General features: G+C 40.9%; 1 protein-coding gene across 1 annotated transcript in view; it reads left to right on the forward strand.

Moving 5' to 3' along the window:
* Positions 1 to 24,780, forward strand: part of PCNT (pericentrin) — a gene marked incomplete in the record, with an annotated part of 2,997,294 nt that overhangs the window by 2,021,919 nt on the left and 950,595 nt on the right. The window contains 1 exon segment of the mRNA XM_044060288.1: positions 14,523 to 15,650. Coding sequence (XP_043916223.1) covers positions 14,523 to 15,650 — 1,128 coding nt within the window.

The raw sequence follows: 24,780 nt of genomic DNA on the forward strand, positions 1-24,780 counted from the left end.
GGTCAAAACAACAGATCGTTAACTTTGAACATAATGGGGATAGAGGCATAGTTAATGATGCTATTCAGGCACCTGGAGGTGCATTGCAGCAAGAAGATTCTCACCATACTCTTGACAATGAAGAAACTGACAATGATAACGCCAGGAGAAGTGAAAGGATTAGAGTATGTAATAGTAATAACAATAATGAAATGAGAAATAATCAACAGGCAACTACGTCTAACCTTAAACCGGGTTTTCCAAGACGCAATCAAAGAAACAATGGAACAAGAGGAAAAATTACAACAACAGGAGATGACATCAATTAACCAACAGTATAGAACTTTTGATGCAATAAAAAATAAACAGGGGAACTTTACTGTCAATAATTTTTCGTCTTTTTATGGTTCAGAACAATTGGTGGATACATTGTCAAAAGGTTTAACATTTGATGTTCTTCGTTCCACATTGCTGCAGTCCTAACTATTGGGTAGTCCGCTGTCCCAGTCGGCCCGAATACCAAAGTATATGGCTGACGTCGGTCAGGGCGCATTAGACTGACGTCAGTACGTCAGGGTACTAATGCGCATGACCGACGTCATATCCTCAGTCTTTTTTGCCGCATGGTCCGATGCAGAAGCAGTTTTGTGAGTGCAGGTTGGCGTTCTGAAATTTTCTGAAGCCGGAGTTTCAGACCGAATCTAAGTTGGCTAAGTACCCCGTTGGGGAACATTTTGGTTTTCTTGCCTCAGTATTTAACCGGATGTCAGAAAAAGTGAATAACTGTATTTCTTGTGGGAAACAGATACCTCATAGGGATTACCATACCTTGTGTATACCTTGTTTAGGGCCTGAGCACGACGTTGTTGGATGCCGCTCTTGTGCTAGATTTAACAAACGCACTATTAAGAGAAGGTTAGACTGTGCCAGGTTAGTGTTTGGGAAGCGTTGCAATTATAAAATGCCGTCGGATGTTCCGACGCCGCTTCAAAAGCGCAAGGACAAAACAGCGAAGCCTAGAGTTGATGAACCGGCAGTCTTGGACGTCGGTTCTTTAGAAGGCTCAGTGGAACCAGAGGTTTTGCCAGGAGTTTCTTTGGAGTCTCAGGCAGAGACTTTACTATTGCAGGATGTGCCTTCTCAGGAGGTAGGCCAGGCTGAGGGGGCTTCTCAGGTAACTGTTCTTCCCTCTCTTCCCAAGGTAGTTAGAGCCTCTCCTTCTGTTTCCAAAACTTCTTTGAGAGGTAGGCCAAGTTTAGCTTCAGTGGGGCTTCTCCTATCACTTCAGGTTCTGTGCCTAAGAAACATATGCTTAAAATGGCAGAAGATTTAATTACTCTGATTAGAGGTTCTATGCCCCCTCCTGATAAGAGGCCTAGGGTGGAACCTGAGTTTGAGAGTTTTGAACAGTGTTCAGAGGCTTCTGAGTCTTCTGCGGAAGACTTGCAGGAGTATCCTCCTTATTCTGATTCTGATGTGGATGATTCCACTCCTACAGCTTCTCCTCCTGAGGATTTCTCATTTTCAGAGACTCTGCATTCCATGAGGGAGCACTTTAAATGGGAAGGCCAAGATTACTCTGATTCTAGGAAAAGGCTTCGGGAATTCTTGTTTTTACCTCAGCATAGGCCCTTAGCTATACCTCCTGTGTTAACTGTGGTAGAAGATGTTTTTGCAGAGGCTTCCCTGAACCCTGATTCCTTGCCTCCTGCTCCTGTTAAACCTGATAGGTACTATAGGGTGCCTGAAGCTCATAAGTATCTTTTTAAGAGTCCTAGGGCAGACCCGGAGACTGTTTCTCAGGGACCTAAAGGTGTTAAGGCCTCTGTTGTTAAAAACCCTGTTCCCACTGATAAAGAGGCAAGGGCTTTGGATAGATGGGGAAAGAAAGTGTATACTTCTTCCACTTTAGCCATGAGGGCGTTGAATTGTCAATTTCACATGCTAAAATATCAAAATTATCTCCTTTCACAATTGAAATCTAAGGTGGATGCTTTGGCGGAAGGTATTGAGTGTAAAGAGTTGCTGGATTTAGTTCATGTGTCTGAACAAGTGGGTAAGCATTCTTTGCAATGTGGTTTTGATGCTGTACAGGCCTCCTCGAGGGTGGCTGCCACTAGTTCTGTTCTTCGCAGGCATGCCTGGTTGAGGATCAGAATTTAGCTGAACATGTTAAGACAAGGATTTTGGATGCTCCTTTACAGTCTGATGTGTTGTTTGGTTCGCCTGTGGAAGCAGTTTTAAAGAAAATGGAGGACAAAGCTAAGTCTATGCAAACTGTTAAAGATTTTTGCAGGTGCAGCCACCGAAATTTAGTAGAAATTGGCCTACTAGCGATAGACATATCCTGCTTAGATTCCCAGTCTAGGGGTAGGTCTAGTCGTGGTAGGGGCAGAGCTCAAGGTTCTTTTAGGCCTAGAACAGGGAGTTCACCTGCTCAGACTTCTGGTGAGGGCAGGGGTCAGTCCTTTCGTAAACAGACCCAATGACCTGCCTTTTCAGCTGCCAGTAGATTCTCGTCTGGCAGCTCCTTTGGGAGGAAGACTGTCTCTTTTCAAAGAAAATTGGGATATAATTACTCAAGACAGATGGGTGTTGGATATCATTCACCACGGTTACAGGTTTTATTTCCATACATTGCCCCCTTTCAAAGGCATGCCAGACGTTCCTCCTCCTCAAAGGAACGAGGCTCACAAGCAAATTTCTCAGTTACTCCAAATAGGGGCCATTCAGCCAGTCCCTGTATCACAAAGGGGCCTAGGATTTTATTCTCGCCTGTTCCTAGTACCAAAGAAGGGGAACACGTGGAGACCAATTTTGGATTTATCTATCCTCAACACTTATCTGGACATTCCCAAGTTCAAGATGTTGACGTTACAACAGCTTTTACCTCTGCTGGGCAAAGATCACTGGATGGTAACTTTAGATCTCAAGGAAGCTTACCTTCATGTGCCTATAAGACTAAGTTGCAGGAAGTATCTGCCGAGCTGGAAATTCTCATTATCAGTGCTCTGCATTGCCCTTTGGCTTATCTACTGATCCCAGAGTATACACAAAGGTTCTGGCTCCAGTGATAGCTTACTTCAGGCTACAAGGAATTCAAATCTATCCTTACTTGGACGACTGCCTGATTCTGGCTCAAGAAAAGGAAGACCTTCTACAGCATCTGGAATATGTTATAGCAGTGCTAAGATGCCTAGGGTATTCTGTGAACGAAATAAAGTCCAGTCTAGTACCCTCTCAAGACATGTGCTTTCTGGGTGTGAGACTGAATACAGCAGCCGGATGGCCTTTTAACCCCGGACAAACAAAAGAGTCTATCACTTTACTTCCATCAACTATCTCATCAGTCCGTGCTGACTGCAAGGACAGTCCTTCAAGCATTAGGGTTCATGGCATCTTGTATTCTGGTGCTTCCCAATGCCAAACTGCATATGAGGAAGCTACAATGGTATCTCAAAATGTATGGACACAGCACTGCCAGGATTTGGACACTGTCATTCAAATAATACCTTGCCTTCAAAAGAATTTTTGTGGTGGGCTCAGGAATGTCACCTAAACAAGGGACTCTCTGTGACCCGGCCAGAGGCGAGTCAGATTTTAACGACAGATGCCTCGGACATTGCTTGGGAGCTCATCTACATGGAAAGTGGATACAAGACAAGTGGCCTGCCAGACTACAGCATCTACATATCAACATGAAGGAGATGTTAGCAGTCCAGTTTGCATTAATGGCTTTCAAGGAGTTACTTCTTCCAGGGCAGGTGTTGATTCTAACAGACAACACAACTGTCATGTGGTACATCAACAAACAAGGGAACACATTCTTACCCATTGTGCAGGCAAGCAATGATTTTATGGGAGACTGCCAGCTTGCAACTAACTCTTCAGGCAAGGTTTCTGCCGAGCACAGAACTCCTTAGCAGATGTGTTAAGCAGACAAATCATGGATCCCCACAGTGGAAACTGGATCTTCATGTATTTCAAAAGTTGACAGTGTCCTGGGGAACTCCAGACATAGATCTGTTCGCTTCTCCACTGAACCACCAGCTGCCAAAGTTTTGCACAAAGAGGTTTCATCACACAGCTTGGAAAGTGGATGCTCTTTCTTTCAGTTGGCAAAATCTTCATGTGTATGCTTCCACCTCTGCCTCTTCTTCCAAAGGTGCTTCTAAAGGTCAGACAAGACAAGCCAAGGATGATTTTAATAGCTCCAGATTGGCCTCGGCAGCACTGGTACCCATTACTGAGGAGTCTGGTAAAGAAGCCTCCATGGCCTTTACCCTTGATTCCACATCTGTTGTCTCAGAAGGAAGGTCGTCTGCTCAATGTCAAGCTTCACTCTCTTCATCTAACAGCCTGGCATATTCTGTTTTGAAAGACAGCAGGTCTCAACTTCCTCAACAAGTTTTAAATGTGATTATGGAAGCCAGAAGACCTAGTACAAGGAAAGTGTACGCAGAAAAATGGAAGAGATTTTTATTTTGGACTGCAGCAAAGAATTTGGAGATTTCAGAGCCTAATTTGAGTGTGGCTCTTCAATATCTTACTGAGTTATTGGACAAAGGTTTGTCTTTCTCTTCCATTAAGATTCATGCTGCAGCAATTTCAGCTCACTATGATTGTGACCCACCATTGTTTTCACATCCTTTGTTCAAGCAATTTCTTAGAGGGCAAAGAATATAAGACCCCACGTAGAGCTCCTACTCCTGCTTGGGATCTCAATTTTGTGTTGGAGAAACTTACTCTACAACCTTTTGAGCCTGCAGCTACTGCTGAACTGAAATACTTGTCATGGAAGACTGCTTTTTTGTTGGCTATTACTTCTGCAAGAAGGGTTTCTGAGTTACAGGCCCTTATGGCGGTTGAGCCTTTTTTGATTTTTCATAAGGATAGGGTATCATTACGTACTAATCCTTCTTTTATGCCTAAGGTGGTTTCTAGTGTGGCTTTAAACCAAACTATTCATTTGCCTACTTTTTATGCAGATCCCCAAAATAAAGGGGAAAAGATTTTGCACACTTTAGATGTGCACAGGCAATTGCGTTATTATTTGAGCAGGACTAAGGATTTTAGGCAGTCTCAGCAGTTGTTTGTTTCTTTTGCTTTGAGTTCGCAGGGCAAGCCTGTGTCAAAACAAACTATTTCTAGGTGTATTGGGGTTTGCATTGCATTTTGTTATTCCCATCATGGCAAGGAGATTCCAGCTGGGATTAGGCCTCATTCCACTAGGGCTACTGCCACTTCAACAGCATTTCTAAGGGGTGGCAACTAAGGATATTTTGGAGGCAGCTACTTGGAGTTCAGTGCATACTTTCTCTAAGCATTATCACCTTCCTCTCTACTCTAAGTCTAGGGCTGGTTTTGCCACAGCTATTTTGCAAGGCATGTTGTCAGCTCCTGCTTCTTTATGATTTGCCAGCCTCCCTTACCTCTGCTTTGGGATTCTACCCAATAGTTAGGACTGCAGCAATGTGGAACGAAGAACATAGTACAGTTTTGTACCTACCATAAATGTAGATGTTCGAGGATCCACATTGCTGCAGTCCACCTCCCTCCTTCCCCTCTGTGTTTAGGGGTGGTTGTGTAGGTGAGGTTATATGATGATGATTTTGTATATATTATACATATTTTTGGTGTAGGTATATTAGGCCTTGTCTTTTTAGGGTCTTCTGACATCTGGGGCAAGAAAAGACTGAGGATATGACGTCGGTCATGCGCATTAGTACCCTGACGTACTGACGTCAGTCTAATGCGCCCTGACCGACGTCAGCCATATACTTTGGTATTCGGGCCGACTGGGACAGCGGACTACCCAATAGTTAGGACTGCAGCAATGTGGATCCTCGAACATCTACATTTATGGTAGGTACAAAACTGTACTTTCCTACACGTAAAATGGACTTGGCTCAAACTATTTGTGATTTAAAACTGTTTGTGAGGAAATTAAATCTAAAACAACTCTTGGGCGGCCAAATTATGACTAATAACCAACTCAGAGTTCCTAGTTGCTTTAATCCACCACTGCATAATACTTTATACAGATTTGAAAAAAATCTGTGAACTAGACCTTAGGAAATTAAGTGAAACAAAATCTGAATATAAGTATAACTTAAGTAAGTATGAGAAAGATAGTCTTGAGGTCTTGTTGGCAGCTGATGTGAGGGTAATGAACCCAGATAGAGGAGGTGGGGTTGGTAGTTATGGATACACCAGATTGTTAGGAAAATTAAAGAAATATTGACCACTGACATGTGTGAATTAGCATCAATTAATGAATACAAGGCAAATCAATTCATCAGAAGTTTTTTAAATGAATTGTTCATTGAAGCAAGAACAGATTTGCACACGTTTAATTATTTAGTGGTGGAGTCACCAAGAGCACCTTGTATTTTCTGTGTTCTGAAAATTCATAAAAATCTCAGTGACCCCCCCCCCCCTTTAGACCAATAGTCGATGGAAGGAGATCATCCACTTATGCTTGTGCCAAGTTTGTAGACGCTGTAATGACAAAATATGTGGTAATAGAACAGTGGATTTCAAAAGATTCTTGGGCATTTTTAGATAAAATAAATAACTTAACATACCAACAAGAATATAATTTTTTGACAGTAGATGTAAAGGAGTTATATACTAGCATCCCACACCAGCAGGGGATCGAATGGGTAACAGCAAGAATGAAACAAAAAGGTGCACCAGAAGATAAAGTCTCTCTTGTACAAGAGCTACTGGATGTCATACTGTCATATAATTTCATCCTGTTTGCTAATCAGATTTACATCCAAAAGAAAGGAGTAGCTATGGGCTCTCCAAGTGGTTCTAGTTATGCCAGTTTGGTGATGTCATTTTGGGAAAACACATATGTGTTTGGGAATGAATCCCATAAAAATATAATTAAATTTTATGTGAGATTCATTGATGACATTTTTATGATTATTGAGGGTGATGAGCATACTGCTGAAAATCTAATAAGGACATTAAGTAACACCACAGAATTATTGCAGTTAACACACACTTTTAATTCCATATCCATCACGTTTTTGGATGTAGAATTTCTTAAAAATGAACAACAGAAAGGGTATGAAGTGAAAATCTTTAGGAAACCCACATATTCAAACAAACTTTTACATTATTCAAGTGCACATCCAACACATCAAAAAAAGTCTGTAGTCAAGGGTCAGTTGGTACGAGCTGCGCAAATGATTACCTTGGAGGAAAACTTTATGGAGGAATGTCTGAATTTGAAACAGATGTTTTTGAATTGAGCATATCCTATGACTTTAATAGAAGAATTAATAGAAGAGGTCACATTTAAAAGGATTAACGGACTATATAAACCTATATTGAAGCAACAAATCACTTGTTTAAGTAATCAGATTGATTTGCAGATTAGTGCAAAAACACAAGTGGCTACACATCAACCTAACCCATTAGATTTTAATTTGGCTTGTATTTTGAGTTTTTCTCTAGACTCTAACAGCATAAGAGAAATTATAATGAAAAACTGGGGCATATTGAAAGATGACAATATGTTAATTTCCAAATTAGGAGCATCACCTAAAGTAGTTTGGAGAAGGGGATTGAGTTTTAAAGAATTGCTGCATAAAAAACAACAAAAAAATCCCCCGACAAGTAATAGAGGTATGATGCAATGTGGAAATTGTTCATATTGCCACCTAATAGAATTAGGAGGGAGCATTGAGATTAATGGGTTTAGATTATACACTAAAGGTAAATTCAGTTGCAACTCGAAAGGAGTTGTATACATAGCGACTTGTCAGGGCTGTCCATCCTTTTATGTAGGGAAGACAGAGTGCAGACTGAGGGATAGGGTGTATGAGCACCTCAGAAGTATCAACTTGCAGAAAGAAGAAAATGCCCTTGCAAGGCACATCTTGAGTTACCCTAACCACAGATTTCGATTTAAAGTCATTGATCAGGTTATGCAGGATGTGAAGGGGGGGGGGTTCCTTTTGGTCTTTTATTAGAAAAAATGGAGTTGTGGCAAATCAGGCTTAACGCGTATATGAACCCAGGCTTGAATGAGAAGTGCTCCCTAATGTGTTTATTAAAGTTTAAAAGCTTGAATAGATGAAATAGTTTCATTGCTAGAAATTATGGATAGTAGTAATAAAATGCATTGGAGTGTAGATATTTTATTGAAATTGTTCAGATTGTCTACATACGTACAGCCTTTTGGAGTTTATCAAATGCATAGATTTTAACATATGTATGCAGTATGCATATATTTAACAAGTTCACATATTTAGGCATAAAACATAGGTTAGACGAGATTTTTGTTTGTTTTAATATGTTTTTAATATGTTCTTAACATTCTATATTTCAATAATATGTTTGTATTTATCTAAATAGGTCACGTTTTGGACTGTAGTTTGGTTCATGCATTCACTTTAGCTACGGTTTATTGATGTATGGTTGTTGCTATTAATTTGTAACAAGGCAAAGTTCAGTTTGATTTATTTTAATATAAAACTGGTTTAGAGCCTTGTAAGGGCATATATCTTTAAGAATGATCAGTGTTATTACATCATTTGGCGGGGAATTTATATATTGGGACTTTGAATTTTAACTGACAGTCTTTTGCCTTTGTTCTGATGAAGTCTAACCATGATGTTGGATGAAAAACATGTTTATTGAGTGTTTAAATAAATGTAGCGGTCTTGAAGAGTTTCGGCGCTTAGCGTTTTTTGCAAGAGTCTGACAAGCCGATGTGGACAGGATGATGAGGAAATTCCTCAAGATGCAGATTCAAATGGGAGTTGTTCTGGCTCTTGACCCCATCGGATCTGGAGACTTTTGTCTAATACTAATCCCCCATTATTGGCTCCTTCTCCAATCTGACTTTTGGTTTCAGAGCCATCGGATCTGAAAGTCCCAGAGTCGTCTGGCTTACATCTGAAGATGTTGACATCTTTGACTCCTGTGGTGTCTCTGAGGGGTCTGGCTCTGAGCACTTTGGAGATGGATGGCTGTTGGAGCCATAGCATCGATACTGGCTTCAGAGTCAGACAAGCTTGGCTCTGACTCCTTCCTGGAATAGTTTGCCTTTGGGGCGGAGGGAGCCAATGGTCCATACGCATTCCTTTTCAGATTTGTTGGTTTCTTTTTCTCCAAGGCATCCTGCATTTGAGGTAGTGGAGATATACTTCTCTGATCCCAGAGTTTGGACTTCTCTTCTCTCTTTGTGTTCAGAGCCACTGTGATAGCCAACCCAAACTAGTCTATAGGCAACCCAGCAGGGTATATTAATCTGTTCTGACACTTCTCCAGAACATCCCACCAAAGAAGATATTCTTCATGTTTCACTGTTGCAGTCATCACATTTGGGTTATCCATGCCAGGGTAGCCCTCGGCCGGCCAGAATACCAGAGGCGTAGTATTTCTGCTTCAGTTGCTGTTGCTTGAGGACTGATGTCAGGTCATCAGTAGTATAAAGTAAGGCAGCCAACGCCATTATATCAGTCTTTCTTGCCATGGATCCCAAAGCAGAAGCAGTTTGCACGAGTTGCCGGTCACCCACTACCTAAGTTTTCATCTCCGAAGTGAAGTTGAAGTCATCTAAAGCTAAGTACCTCATCGGGGATCCTTTTTTCTTGCACTCACTGATGTCAGAAAAAGTTAACAATTGTCTCGACTGTGAAAAGCAAATACCACACAGAGGCTTCCACTCTTACTGCATCACTTGTTTAGGCCCATACCACGATGTCCCCTGTTGTTGCTTCTGTGCTTTGGTCAATGCCATTGTCGGGCCCTTATTGTAGCCAGATATTTTCATTTAAAAGTCGAATTCCGATATGGCTTCGGTAAGCCATCTGACAGCAGATCTTCCAAAAAAATGTAAAGACAGAGACAGACCGCACAGGTCCAAACTTACAGACGACACTTCCATTGAGCTAGTCGTCAGTCCTCTGGTACTGAGGTGCTTTCGCAGCCTCTGATGCCTGCTTTTTTTGATTCGCAGGCTGCTACTGAGACCCTTTCAGAGTCCGGTATGCCGCAAAACTCTTCTACTAAGGATCCTGTGGTCGTCTCTACCTTGGATTGGTCCGGAGCCGCTGAGCAGGCACCGGCTTCTGAGGAAGTCCTTCTCACTACCAAATCTCGACACAAACTGACATCTTTTTTCGCAACTACCTTTCTTTCAAAAACAACTGCGTTTCTTAAGCCCAGGGTTCGAAACACACCCAAAAAAATGACAACCCACTCTCAGGTGCCTGCTACCTTGCTTCAGTCGCAAATGCTTAAAATGGCAGAAGACCTTATTATGCTGATCAGGGGAAGCAAAGCTACCCTCTCAAAAAGGAAGAGAGATCTGTCCCCTGTAGTTTTGTCTGAACAAGAGTCAGATGAATCTGATGCATCTGACTATGAAAATATGCAACACACCACTCCACTTATGAGGATTCTGATGCAGAGGACTCAATTCTTTCAGCCTCTTCCCCAGAGGATTTTTCCTTTGGGGAAGCCTTGCATACTTTAAGGGAGCATTTCCAATGGGAGAGTCAGGACTACCCTCAGTCAAAAAAGAGACTGAGGGAATTCTTAGATCTTCTGCAACATAGACCCTTGGCCACGCCCCAGTCCTGGATGTTGTGGATGATCTTTTCCATGAATCTAGCCTGACTCCTGACGCCCTACCTCCTGCTCCCAGAAAACCAGATATGTACTATAGAGTCCCTGCCTCACACAAGTATCTTTTTAAAAATCCAACAGCTGACCCTGGGGTCATTTCTCAAGGGCCAAAAGGGATTAAAGCAACCTCTGCTAAGAATGCCACATCCTCAGACAGATTCCTGAGCATTGGACAGATGGGGTAAAAAAGTATACACCTCAGCTACTCTTGCCATCAGGGCACTAAATTGTCAGTTCCACATGATGAAATTTCAGCAACATACCCTGGAACTCCTTAAGGAAAAAATGTATTCCCTTCCTGATTAGACTGAATCTAAAGATTTACAAGACTTAATGCATTCTGGAAGCCAAGTAACTAAACACACTTTGCACTGTGCTTTTGGCACCCTAGAAGCTTCTTGCATGGCAGCAGTCACTGAATCTGTCATTAGAAGACATGCATGGCTTAAGGAACAACCCCTGCCAGACCATGTCATCTCTAAATTGTTGGATGCCCCCTTGCGCAAGGATAATTTATTTCGCACCAAGGCAGAAGAGGTCTTAAAATAGATGGAAGAAAAGGCAAAATCTATGCAAACAGTTAAGGATTTCTTGCAAATCCAGCCTCCTAGGTTCAGCAGGCATTGTCCCTCCAAGCACTGGTCCTTTTCTGCTCCGAGTAAACCATCCCAGCCCAGGCACCGTGAAAAATAGACCACCCAGACAGCAGCCCCAGGGATTGCAGAGATCTAAGCAGTGGACTACCTCCATTTTAAAACCAGGGAATTATAAGCCATCCCCCTATGGTAAGAACCCACAATGCCTCACTTCCTCTCCCCTCCCCTCTGTCCACCTTCACTTACTCCTAGGAGGAAAACTCTCATTTCACTCAAACACCTGGGCCACCATAACCAAAGACCAATTGGTTGTGAACATTGTGTCTCAGGGATATAAATTTTCCTTCCATACCCTTCCAACCCCAAAAGGGTTCCCAGATCTACCACCAAATCAGTGGGCAGAGGCTCAAAAGCAAATCCTTTCCCTTCTCTCTATGAGAGCAGTAGAGCACGTTCCTGCAGAAGAGATAGGCCAAGGCTTCTACTCCAGAATTTTTCTGGTACCCAGAAAGGAGGGCACCTGGCGCCCCATCCTCGATCTATCGATTCTAAACACCTTCCTGGTGATCCCAAAATTCAAAATGCTCACCCTCCAGCAGCTGCTACCCATGCCCTCCAAGGACGTGAGACTGACCAACAGCATCAATATTTTCTTAACTTCTGCTTCCCTCTGGATCACCATTGTTCTATTAATGTTGTCAGTTGTTTGCCTCTCCGCGTCAAAACCACATTAACCCATAGCTATGAATTTTGGCAACATCTCTTGTTCCTGATCCTGTGTTCCCTGTTGATCGCGGATCTGTGTTGTGGGCTGAACTGGCCCATCTTTGGAACAATGATTGGCTCCATCTCGAAGTCTTGCTGACTCATGAATGGCATTATAATGATCTTAGATTTTGGTGGGAGAGGCTCATGTTCTCCCCCTCATTCCTAACTCACATGATCTTCCCAATTTCTCTCATACCAGTACTTTGTCAACCCATATTTTTCTCTAGTAAGTGATGAGAACCAGGCACATTCATTCTTCAGTTAGGCCAAGAACCCTATGACTTATTCATTCCTTGACCAAGGTAAGAGTCTAATTAGCTTATCCCCCACCCTGATATGAGAGCTGCATATATGGGAGCAGGATAACATGCTCATCATATGATCTAGCTCCTCTTCCTGTATTTGGCTTGTAAGCTACTCTGTAGCCACTTCCTAGGGACATCATGCCTGTTTACCATGTTTGCTAACCTACCTGGGTAATTGACACACTGCTTGTAGCATTGTATTGCATAGCCCATTGCTATGTTTTGCCTACCTTCCGGTAGATGTTGCAAGTGCAGTAAACCAAGACATTTTCTTTATCAGGCTTGGTGAGGAAGTAATAGCCACAGATTCCAACCCACTCTTCCTTCATCCATGCTGTTAACCGATCACAGGTTAATTAAGTCATAGTTAAGAGTTTATTCTTGTATACCACTGGGCTGGCCAGGGAGTGACTTACATTCTTGATGTTCCCAAGATGCTAACTGTCAGGGCAGCCTACAGAGTCAAAGGAAAGATAACCACAGTATAGGTTCCTAAGCTAACTCATGGTGCTCAAGCAGTTAGGCTAAAAGGGTGCTTGGTCCACTTCAGACACCTTTTTGACATAAGTTGTTGTTTAACCATCACGGTTCAAATCTCAACACTTATGGTTTTCATGATCTAGTCTAATTTAGGACCTTAGCTTAGCATATGCTGGTTAAACAGTTCCTTTCTGATATCTGCATACTAATGGCACTCACTAATATTGCTTCCTGTCCCTAGTAACTTCATGTCATCACTGGTATATTACCATGACCATCCCCTGAATTGGCTGATTGCTGAATTAAAGACCCTGAAGCATTTATCTTAAAAGACCACCTTCTAGTAGCCATCTTCTATGTAAGTAACGGTTGGACAGATCTGACTTGAAACCAGCCCTTTTTCCTCACTGTTGAAGTAATTTTAAAGCTGTTTCTGTACTACTTCATTCATTTTTCTTGCCTACTTTCCAGAAATGTTGAATAGACGAGAGTGTATCTTACATGTTTTAGTTATTTCGAATCCGTGCCTGTCTGAAAAAGTTCACAAGTTCAGAAAATTATGCCAGATGTTCCTTTACTCGAGAACAGAAGAATTCTTGCTTGCAAAACAAACTCTGTAAAAGTTTGCTTACTTCATTACTTCCTGTAGCTAGCAGACTGTCTTACTCCTAGTAGAAGCTGTAATTAACAAGAACTCCACAGTGGACTTGTCATTGATTGTTATTTATTTATTACCCCTTTAGTCTTATTCTTGCTTTTTTTTTACAGTGTACATGGGGGGGGGGGTTCTTTTACCATTTGGCTGCCTTTACTTTAGCATCTACCCCCTTTTGGGTGTCAGTGTATCCCTGACATTTTGGGCATTTATATGAACTGGACTTTTTAAGATATTGCTTAACATATTTCTTTTGTTTATTTTATAAATGTACCTAGTTCTAAGTTGGTTAGATTGTGGTTTCATTGATGCAGTGTCATGTAGTTTGGACACATATGCAAGCAGCGGACAAAAAATAGCATACCCTGTTTGAGATTGGCTTAGTGAGAAGCTTGAATTACATGGAAGAACAAGTGAAGACATCTTGCCAAATATTAGCCCTCAGCCTTAGATTCACTTGTATTATGTTAAAAAAATAACATTTCACTCAGGAGGTATGCAGCCCATGTTTTCTTCTTTCGTAAACGTCTTATCTTACAGGGCTATAATAAACACGGACTGTTAGTCGTAATAAAATTAGATATTTCCTTAACTGTTCTACTTGGCATATAACCCTCTGAGATCCCCGTTTGCACCAATGTGTAATGCCCACCGGCGGGAAGGAAGTAATCGTCGAAGGGACAAATCCTTCTGTTTTTGACTATGCATATGATGATTCTTCTGGGCTGGGTTTAAGTTAGCTAAAGAAAAATTCTGATGAGCTTTCATCTGTTGTCCACAGATGTGCTCTTCAAGCTGTAGTGGCGTTGGTTATCTACTAACTTGCACCTATGCAGCAGAATTTGGGGTATTTTTTATAACTAAACATTTCTGCTGCATTTTTTTATCTGTTTTTGCTGAATGATGTAAACATATTTATGTATTAAAGTAGTGAGTGTGAATTGATGGCAAGGTGTTGAGAAATCATCGTTCTTTTTCCAGAAAGGAAAACTGACATTTTCTGATTAATCTCCAGTTGATCAAGTGTATATGTGTTTAAATGTTTACATTTAGATCCTGACTAAATTTGTCTGATTTTATTTCTAGTTGCTGGAGAGTAAACTAGCTGAGATAGAAGAGTTGAAGACTTTAATCGAACATCTTCGAGGAGACCAGGAGCGACTAAGACGAGATAAGGAAGTAGAGGCAGAGCAGCTTCATGAAGTAATAGAGAAGCTTCAGCAGGAGCTAGACCAGCTGGCTCCAAACCGCCATGAACTCAGTGACAGCCAAGAGAGTCTCAGCCCTCTGAGACTGGATCAAGTGGAGAACCTACAAAATGAGCTGAGGCAGAGTTCAGTAGACCTTCCAGAAGAAGAGGATGATTTGAAAAAAGGATCTGTTGCCATACTTGATAAGTTGCAGGATGAACTGACAGTAATATCAAAAGAACGGGACATTTTACAGCAACAGCTAAAGGAAGGAGAATCCCACCTTGAAGAAGTAGCAGCACATTTGACACTGAGCCTTCAAGAAGTACAGGCATCAGCCAGGGAACAGCTGAGTGAGCTAAATTCCTTACAGTTTCAGCATCAGAGTCTTCAAGAAGACTATAGTTTACTAAAGATGCAGCTTTCAAAACGAAATGCAGAAATCATGTCAATCTCGGAAGACATGCAGGAGCTAGAACATGCTTTAAGAGCAAAGGAAAATCAACTTTTAGAAGGAGAATTGCTGTACAAAACCCTGCAGCAGGAGATGAAGTCTGAGCTTGCAAAGTTTGAGCATTTACCAAAGAGGATAAATGAGCTTGAAAGTGAGTTGTCAAATAAAGACCTTCAGCTCCAGTCCCAGGCAGACAAAATCAGCATCCTTTGTTCTGAGAAAGATGAGCTTAGCTCACAGCTTCAGGACCTAAAGCAAAAAGAAGTGGGCTATATCACAGATATAGAGAAGCTAGAATCTGAAGTAACTCGACTTAACCTTAAACTTGAAGAACATTTGAAGGAACAGGAGAAACTACATGCTGAGAGGGTTTCCCTAACATTAGACTTAGAGGCTCTGAAGCAAAAGGAGAGTGTCTGTGCTGTTAACATGGAGGGGCTTGAGCTGCAAGTGAAGGAGAAGGATTCCGAAATCCAGAAGTTAAAAACTGACTTGCTAAGATTAGAAGAACAGAAGGCATTAGCATCTTCTGAAGATTTGTTGGATGAAGCACTCCAAGAGGAGAGACTGGTGAGTAATAGCATGGTAATCATAACTGCGGGAAGATACTTATTTACATCTTTTATGAGAGCACTAATTACTGTTTGTTCTTCCAGCAGAGGGCTGTCAACACAGATTGTTTCTGTCACAGATTTCCAAAAATCTTTTTCCAAATGACCCATTATTCTGATTGTATGCGTTTTATAAGATAATGCTGTCTTTAAGTTTGCTGCCGGATCTGCCTCATTTAAGGATTTTTTTCCAAAAAATATTGAGTGCAACAAAAAACAAGGTATATTCAGTACTTGGGTATAATACTGACAGCAGATTATTATGATTTTAGTAGCATGCATTTTTTTTTATTTTGTTAACCAAATTAGCTCACTAGGTATGTGACACAGGAGCACTTGTCTAAGTGATTTTCTCATGAGTTACAACTTTATGCATTGGGAGGCAGACAGAACTTGTCCCAGGGATACAAGGTGTTCATTAGCAGTTCATTATCTTAACACTGTTTACCTCACTATGAGCTTATAGTATGCACTTGTAAAGATGTCACCTTGGCTGTAATAGAAAAAATATATGCTTTTGTTGTATTTCATGTTTGGATGTAGCTATGATTGGTTGTGTTTGTCCAGTTGTAACATTGGATGGAACTTGATTCATAGTGGAACCAAGTATTTTTGCCTTTTCTAGTTTCATAAGAGGTTACTAGGCTAATGGCCCTAGGGCCTTTACAAGCCTAGTCGTGTAAAAACCTGAGTACCATTATTGACCGTAGTTAGACAGTCACTGTTAACAGAGCGATTCCGTGATCAGCAACGATTACCCCTGTCCATGAGAGACATAGGTGCCACCCCTAGTTGAATTAGCTGTCACCCATCCAGTTGTCAAGATTGTGTTTGCATAGGGTCATTGAAAAGCTCTGCTTTACATGGAGTGGGAGCTTATTCCAGAGGAGCGGCAATCACTGGGAAATATATCTGTCTTTCCAGCATGTTCTGTTAATGTCACAGGCTAGGTTGAGATTCCTGGAGCGAGTTATTCTTGTCCCATTTCATTTGTGGATTAGGGCAGGGTCCGAGGCTGCTTTGTAGGCCAGGCACAGGTGGCCTCTCAGCCGCATGTATGATACAGAGTACAGTGACAGGGATTTCAGTCTTTCCATGTATGTCCTATTTTGGAGGCCCTGTGGTCTGATAAGGGTAGAGTACAGCGGAGCTATAACCTCCGTGGTCTTGGATGCGATGCCCTTATTTATGAGATGCCCAATGTAGAATGTTTTTCCTTGCCACTATGGACACATGGTTATTGAAGTTTAGATTGCTCTCACCCTGTGTACCCAAGTCTTGCACCACTGGGTTTGAGCTTAGAGGGGTGCTGTCTATATAATAATTAGCAAGGGCTACTGCTTTGCCAAAGAGGCATTTTTTTTCTTTTATGTTTTAGTCTGTGAGTTTGGCACCAATCATTTTTTTGCGTCAGCCCTTTCTGTAATATATTAAGATCGTTAGGGGGAGCTATATTTTTGCACCCAGTTTACAGTCATTTGCAAACTTGGTAAGCTACAGGCCATCTACCTTTTCCTAGACTTTGGAGAAATAGATTTCCAACAGTAGAAGGTCCAGTACAGATCCTTGTGGTACACCACCGGTAACTGGTCTACTGGTGGACTTGGACTTCCCAGCTTCGACAGTTTCCATTCTGTTGGTGAGCCAATTGGCTACCCATCCTAGTAATGTATGGGTCAATCTCCAGCTAGGAGAATTTCTCTGGCACCTAAATGGGGGATTGTGTCAAAGGCCTTGGTTAAATCAAGATAGACGATATGTGCTGTTTTGCCAGTGACATTCTCGAAAAAGTCCACCATGTTTAATAAGCAAGATGTACCCTTGACAGAGCCAAACTGGGTCAAATCAAGAGTTTGAAGATCACCTATGTCCTTGTGGATAAGGTCCATGATTATTCTTTCCACGGTCTTGCAGATGAGGCTGGTTAGGCTTATGGGTTGATTGTTCCCAGGGTCAGTTGATGGACCCCCTTTGTGCAAGGCAATTACTGTTGATGTTCTCCACTCTGCCAAGGCAAAGCCAGTTCTCAGTGTGGTTAAACAGAGTGCAGAGTGGTTACAGTAGGTCTTCTTGAGATTGTTTAGTAAGCAGCCTGGGATGTTATCTGGTCCCATAGAGACGGTGTGTTTGGCCTTGGAGAGTGCTTGTATGACCTGTTCTTTGGAGATACTCAGTAGAGGTCTGGTGTCGGGAATGCTTTGCGGTATGTCATTGGGAACAGGGGTTGAAGTTATTGCCAAATCTGTCGGCTAGCAGGTTGGCAATTTTCTCAGGTTCAGTGTGAGTGGTGGTGTCCACTATAAGTTGGGCACACTGCTGGGCATTCCCTCTTAGGTTTTGGTTGTAGCTAAAGAATGCCTTATGATGGTCTTTAGCTAGGGATGCTAATTTAGACTCATAGCTAGCCTAAGAGGGAGCTAACAAGATATCTGATTTGGTTGTTCAAGCTGTGGAGGGTATTCTTCCTCTGTTGAGTTATTTCCCTCTTGTTGTTAGATATAAATTTCTTCCTTTTGCTGTTTAACTTACTTATACTTACAGTCCACAAGAGTGGCTTATTTTTATGGGAAGACCTGGTTTTGTTCCTGTTAGGTACAGCTGAGTCAATGCATTTGTTTAAGTGGCTATGTAGGGCAATTGTGTATTACTCTGCATAGGAGTCATTGTTTATGTTGGCTGGGGTGTTGAATATTTTATACCATCACTTAGTAAGCAGTAGTTTGCTTTGGATAAATTTTTCAGTTATTTTACTCCTGTGGCGGGGTGTCAGGTTTGATCTTTACTTCAAACAAGACAGATTTATGGTCTGACCTTGCCGGGGTGGGCAACACATAGGGGATAGTGCATTGACACCTCCCATGTTGGTGAGAACTTGGTCCAGGGCATTTGAACCCCTCCTGGAGGTGCGGACCAACTGTTCTAAGGTATTTGAATTAACTAAGTCCAGAAACCTCATAGTGATCATATTTGTACTCATGTAAGTCACCCAGTCGATGGAAGGATAGTTGAAATCTCCCATGACCAAGGTATTTGGCTGTATGCTGAGTGACTCTAGCAAGCCCAGGTAGGTGGTGTGCTTCTCCTGGTTCATGGTGAGGGACCTGTAGCTAGCGATGATGTAGAAGGGTATTTTTCCTATAGTTAATTGGACCTGGAGTAGCTCAAGAGTTGTAGTGTTTTACCAGTCTCGAGGTGTATTTGGATTTAATGAAAATGGATGCACGTCCACCTTTGATTCATTCACGCTTGCTTTGGGGTCTGAATGTGTGAAACGCAGTGTAGCCTTGTATGACCGGGGTGCTGTCAGCAGCCTTGAACCAAGTCTGTGACTGCACAAACGTCAGCATCTTTCAAGGTGAGGAGTGCTTCCAACAAGTAGAGCTTACTGTTCATGTTCCTAGCAGTAAGCAATATGACCTAGAGTTTCTTTAGTGGATTTTTTTATGTCAGAAGTTTTATTGTTTGGACACTGCTTAAAAACGGTACTATGGGGAGGCAGGTGTCTTTGACAGTATCCAAAAGGGTTGAGGCGACAGGTGAAGCCATCTGTGGATGTCTTCCCAGACAGACAGATACTGGATCCCCCCTGACACCAGAAGCTAAGCCAATTATTGAATCAATCATTTTTTCTCTGTATTGTGGCATCATTCTCAGTGACGGTAGAATGCTGCTTAGGGCTAGGGACATACCTGCCTGGGACACACAATCTAAGAGTTCGGTCATGTTTCTCTTCATATAGTTGTTGAGGCACTGATATGTGTGTTATGTGTGGTGGTAGATTCTGTTCATGTACCAGTATCTTTATGTTTGTGCTTGGGAGAGGTCTCTGGTCTTTTGGTAGGCTTTTAGTGAGTACCTCTGTGTATGTGGGTTTATATATCTTGACTTTCTCTTGTGCAAGAGGGGAGGTGTGTCTGCTGACAGTCTGTTGCACATCTTGTTTGTTATGTGAAACAACGGAGTCTAATTTCATGGTATAGTTACATCTGTCACATATTGTGTTTGCTTTAAGAGCAAGTAGTTGTCAGTATACATGAGGCAATTGCTACATTGCCTTAGTATGCTCATATCAATCAGGTTGGCTAGAGAAATGGTGGGAAACTGTCTAGTCATTATGGCAGTTACATTTGTTGTAGTGACTAACAGGGATGGGTTAGATAGACCAGGGTTTGCTTGCAGGACTAACAAGAGATGCTATTCTGTAGTAGGCTAAGGGTGGAAAACTGCATCAGCGCCTCAGAATGTGCAGCTGAGTTGTTTGCTGGGTAGTAATGTGCAACTGCGTTGCACACAGAGAGGCACTGGAGCTAAGGGGGGGGGGGTTCTCTAGCAGAATTTCAAGGGAAAATTGTTGTTTCTGAGCATTTGCGACTATACACAGCATCACTAAACCCTGTTGCTCTGTGAGCAGCTAAGTGCAAATGCGGTGCTTAAATATAAGCAAAGTTAACAGTTTTAACACAAACTGCCCATTGGGAAAGCCCAAAACTGAGCCTTCTTCCAACTGTCCCAACTCAGATGGGTTCTGGGCTACACACTTCTGCCACAAGGGTGAAGGAGGGCCTTCGTAATGTAGGATGTCTGGTTTTAGTGCTCAGTTAATACCAAACAGCTAGATTCAGCAAATCTGAATCTAGCATATGCTATGAAATACAGAAGTACTAGAATTTCAAAGTGCAGGAAAACAAAAATCACAGCAGTAACAACAGCATAAATGAAACCGCAATTAAGCAAAATACAGTTCAAAAAAGTGCAACGCAAGCTTAAAATACACTTATTTTTTGTTGGTCACATGGATTACTTAGATTTAGTTCAGATTCTCTCCAGGTCTCAGGCTAAGTTGCCAAACTCTGAGCAGCTCTACCAAACTCAGCTTATTACTTCCTGCAACTTCCATTACTAAGAGTAGGCCATGAATCTGCCATGTGTTATGTTCTAGCATTTATGAAACTTAGTGGCACCCCATAAGTTATGTTACAGCAGTTGTATCTACCAGGCAGAAGGACATCTTTGAAACTTTCCAGTTAGCACTTTGTGGCTGAAGAATTGTCTACCGCAACATTAGCATCGGTCTGCAGTATAAAGTAAGAAAACCTACCAGACCCACTTCTTCAGGTTATTGTTGCTCTTTCATATTCTTCACTTGATAAAGCAGAATGTTAATCCAATTGTACTTTTATCTCATATATTTGTACCATTTATTAGTTCTGTACTCATTTCTGCTGCTATCAAGTATCACTTTCCTGTTGTCCTTCTTTCCAAGATGATGAAAATTTAGGAAGAAACTTGACTTGGAAAGCTTCATCCAGTCATTGAGCCCACCACATGAAAGTATTTTGAATGTTCTCCCCAGTGAAGTTTTAGGCCTTAACCTTTTCCATCATTTGTCTGATCTAAGTGGAGGTAAAATAGGGTCATGTATACCTCAAATTCTTGGAATTTGTTTATTTGAGTTATCAGTTGGGTCAAGGTTTGAGGGGTTAAGATTTGTTAGTGTGATTCATCCTCTTAGGTTGTGGAATCGTAACCCAACAATGTCCCTAATATTCTGTTGAATTTCCATCCTGAAATTCTTTCTTAGCCAAATTCACATGTTCATTTCTATCAAAATGCACTACCTGCAACACTTATTTGCTTCTTTTACTTCTTAATGTAATTCAGTGCTGTCTGATTTTTGTCTTTATCTGTAAATCCATTTATGTTCCATGATAATACGGAGTAGCTATTATATGTTTGAAAGCTATTATACAACCTATTATACATGAGAGGTCTTTTGAATTTGTAGTTCCAGCTTTTAACTTACATGCAATGTATTAATGTTTGGAAGGTGTATCACTTTATGTAGTTTCTTCTTCTCATCTCTGCTTGAATATGTCATATTTTTAACACTTAAGATTCAATTAAAATATTCAGACAAAAAAAAGCAAAAAAACTAAAGTTTCAGCACCCTATATCCTTTTAACTTGTAACAGATGCAGAAACATATTAGCATTTTCAAAAAATGAAGTTTACTCTTCCAGATAGGAGCAGTTGCCCCCAGAGGCATTGCCTAATCTAAAATTAATGTTACTCATGCTAAAGTACATGTTACAGCCAGTGTTCACCTTTACATGAAATTGCTATCTGTTCTTTTCATGTCTTTGTTCCCCTCTCTGATGTAAAAAGTCGTTTGCCTGCTTTCAGTGAACTTTAACTTTTAGCCCTACAAGAAAGTGCATTTCAAAATAAATGGTTATTATTTTCTAATTTGTTTTACCCCAAAATGGCCTGAAAGGAGGCTGCCATCCGTAGCATGATTTTGTTTTGCAGTCAATGCCTTTCCTCCACAGTGTCATTTTAGAGGGACTGAGAAATCTCTATGATGAGAAAATCATTTACTGTGGTATTCTCTGTCATCAGTTCACAACAGTACTGTGTGCAATCTTTTGACTGCCAGCAGCAGTATGCATTTTAATTGCTTTGCTTCCTTTTTATTTTCATTAGTAGCCTTCTTTGATATAGCATTTTAAAGAATGTTTGAAAGATAGACTTGAAAATGTAGCTGAGTTAATTGTTCATTTCAAGGTAACAACTGTATTTCATTAAGTGTGAGGAATCTGACTCCTGTGATTAATATAGCAATAACCCACGCCTGGGTGTGGGTAATGCTGGATTTACCCACGGTTGGTGTGGTTTGGTCACGAGGGCGAAGCCAACCGTGGGTAAATCCAGCATTACCCACACCTAGAAATGGGTTATTGCTATTGTACAATGACATTATGTAAGAAAAAAAATAATTACTTTTCTTAAATAATGGCATTATATAATGCCTCCTTGCTGCCCTTCTGCAGCTGTCTGGTATTCTGCTGCAGTTCTGATGTACTGCGCATGTGTACGCCTACGCAGTACATCAGAGCTGAGGGCAAAAGCAACGGAGAAAGCAAGATCTCCGTTGCTTTTTACAAACTATTTCGCTATGTTAAATGGGTTTAACATAGCGAGACAGCTTTAAAATAAGCAACGGAAATCTCCTTTTAAAGCTGTCTCGCTATGTTAAACCCATTTAACATAGCGAGACAGTTTTGAAAAAAGCAACGGAGAAAGCAAGATCTCAGTTGCTTTTTACAAACTGTTTCGCTATGTTAAATGGGTTTAACATAGCGAGACAGCTTTAAAAAAAGCAACGGAGAATCTCTGTTGCTTTTTTTAAAGCTGTCTCGCTATGTTAAACTCGTTTAACATAGCAAGACAGTGTTTCTGTAAGAGTTATAGTAATGGAAAAAGTCTGGGCGACCGGACCTTTTTCCATTACTTTAACTCAAATTTACAACGTGCACGCTGACCAATCAGCGTGCACGTTTTTGAATATTAATGGGGGGGGGTCGTTGTATAATAGGCATTACTTGGGCTGAGGTGGTTTGTTACATTCACAGGTTTTAATACTGTAGCTAGAATTAGAGGCTTTGCTCGTAATATTCTTTCCCCAACTCACTGACTTGTCGCAACAAAGCACTGTACGCAAGACAAAAATGCTGTAACAAAACACCAGAAGAAACATGCATTTTTACAGAAAATACAATGTAGAAAAAAAACATTAAATTTCAATACTCATTGAAAATAAACAAGTGAGATGAAAATGTTTTTTTTTTCTTTGTAGCACTCAGAGCTTAATTAAAGGGAAAGACAACTCATTTGTAATAAGGAAAAAACTGAGTGTATGTCGTGTTTCTTGCTCATTTGAGTCTGAAAACTAAACTTGAAAGATTGGCTTTTGTTCAGACTCCTGGCTACACTGTGTGTATCTGAGGTGTGATGCTTATCTGTGACGGATGAGACAAAGTTAAATGCCATTGTTTAAGAGCCTTTATTTTCACAATACATACTTACAAATATCTCAAGCCCGAGCATTAATACCCCTCTAGCTTGCCATCTAGTATACCAAAGTGCTTGTTCCCATAATAAGTGTCCAGGCTGCTCTTAAAAATGTCTAAACTAGTATTTGCTTTAATGTAATTTGGTAGTCTGTTCCATGCATCAGCTACTCTGCCAGTGAACCAATTTGTACACTTCTCATTCCTATAGAATCTTCTGCATAGGTTGTCTGATGATTCTCTAGTACTTTTGATAACCCCAAACATTCCCAGAGGTAGTTGTCTCTAAATGCCCTATATACCTGAATAAGATCTCCTCTTGTATATCTGTAAGAGACACTGTACAAGTTCAGATATTTTAGTCTTTCATAATAACTTAAATTTTCACATCCATAGGTGCCCTTTGTGTATTTCTGCTGTACTCTCTTTTCCAGTTTACTCATGCTTGTTTTCTTATAGGAGTTATTTATTTTATTTTACATTTGTTGACTGGGATAGTCCGACTGGATACTTGTCCATTTTCAGCGGAGGCCCGGGGAGAAAAGCTCCAAGGTGCAAACAAAAATACATTGCATAATACATAAAACAAAAATATAAAGTGTACAGAAACATTATTTACAGATTATTTCAGAAAAACAAGTGATGCATTTAGTAATCAACAGATTTACGTAAACTAAGGAATGAGAAGTCTCAAGATAGTTGAGAAATACTGGAGTAATTACTTTGGAATAATAGTGAATACGTTAGGATTAGAACAGTGGCAATTTCTATATTGTTATTCCATACTCAAGTTTTGGTCTAATGTAACTAACAAACAGTGACTTCATTTTGATTTCCTAGACTTTATATATCGTTTTATACAACCTATAGTTCTGTAACTATCATAAACTAATTGGTTGATATGATTAGAAAAACTCCTAGCTGGATCTACCCATATACCCGGGTCCTTAAATGAGTCTACAATTTCAGTCACTGTGTACTGTATTAAATATTCACCTTTCATTTTGTCTCCCAAATCTCATATGCTTAGTTTTGTATGTATTTATTAGCGTATTATTCCCCTGTAACCAAATGGTCAGTTTAGACAAATTATTTTGCAGACATGCCTTACCTGTAGCACATGTAATCAACCCAGTTTCAGGTAGTCTGCCTATAGACTGCAGATCACCTCTGATGAAAAAGTTAGGTCTGAAAGATACAAGTAAGGCTGTAGGACAGAGCCCTGTGGGATACCTTGAC

Source organism: Protopterus annectens, chromosome 2.part0 (genome assembly GCF_019279795.1).
Source record: "Protopterus annectens isolate FY-2018-M chromosome 2.part0, PAN1.0, whole genome shotgun sequence".
NCBI lineage: Eukaryota > Metazoa > Chordata > Ceratodontiformes > Protopteridae > Protopterus > Protopterus annectens.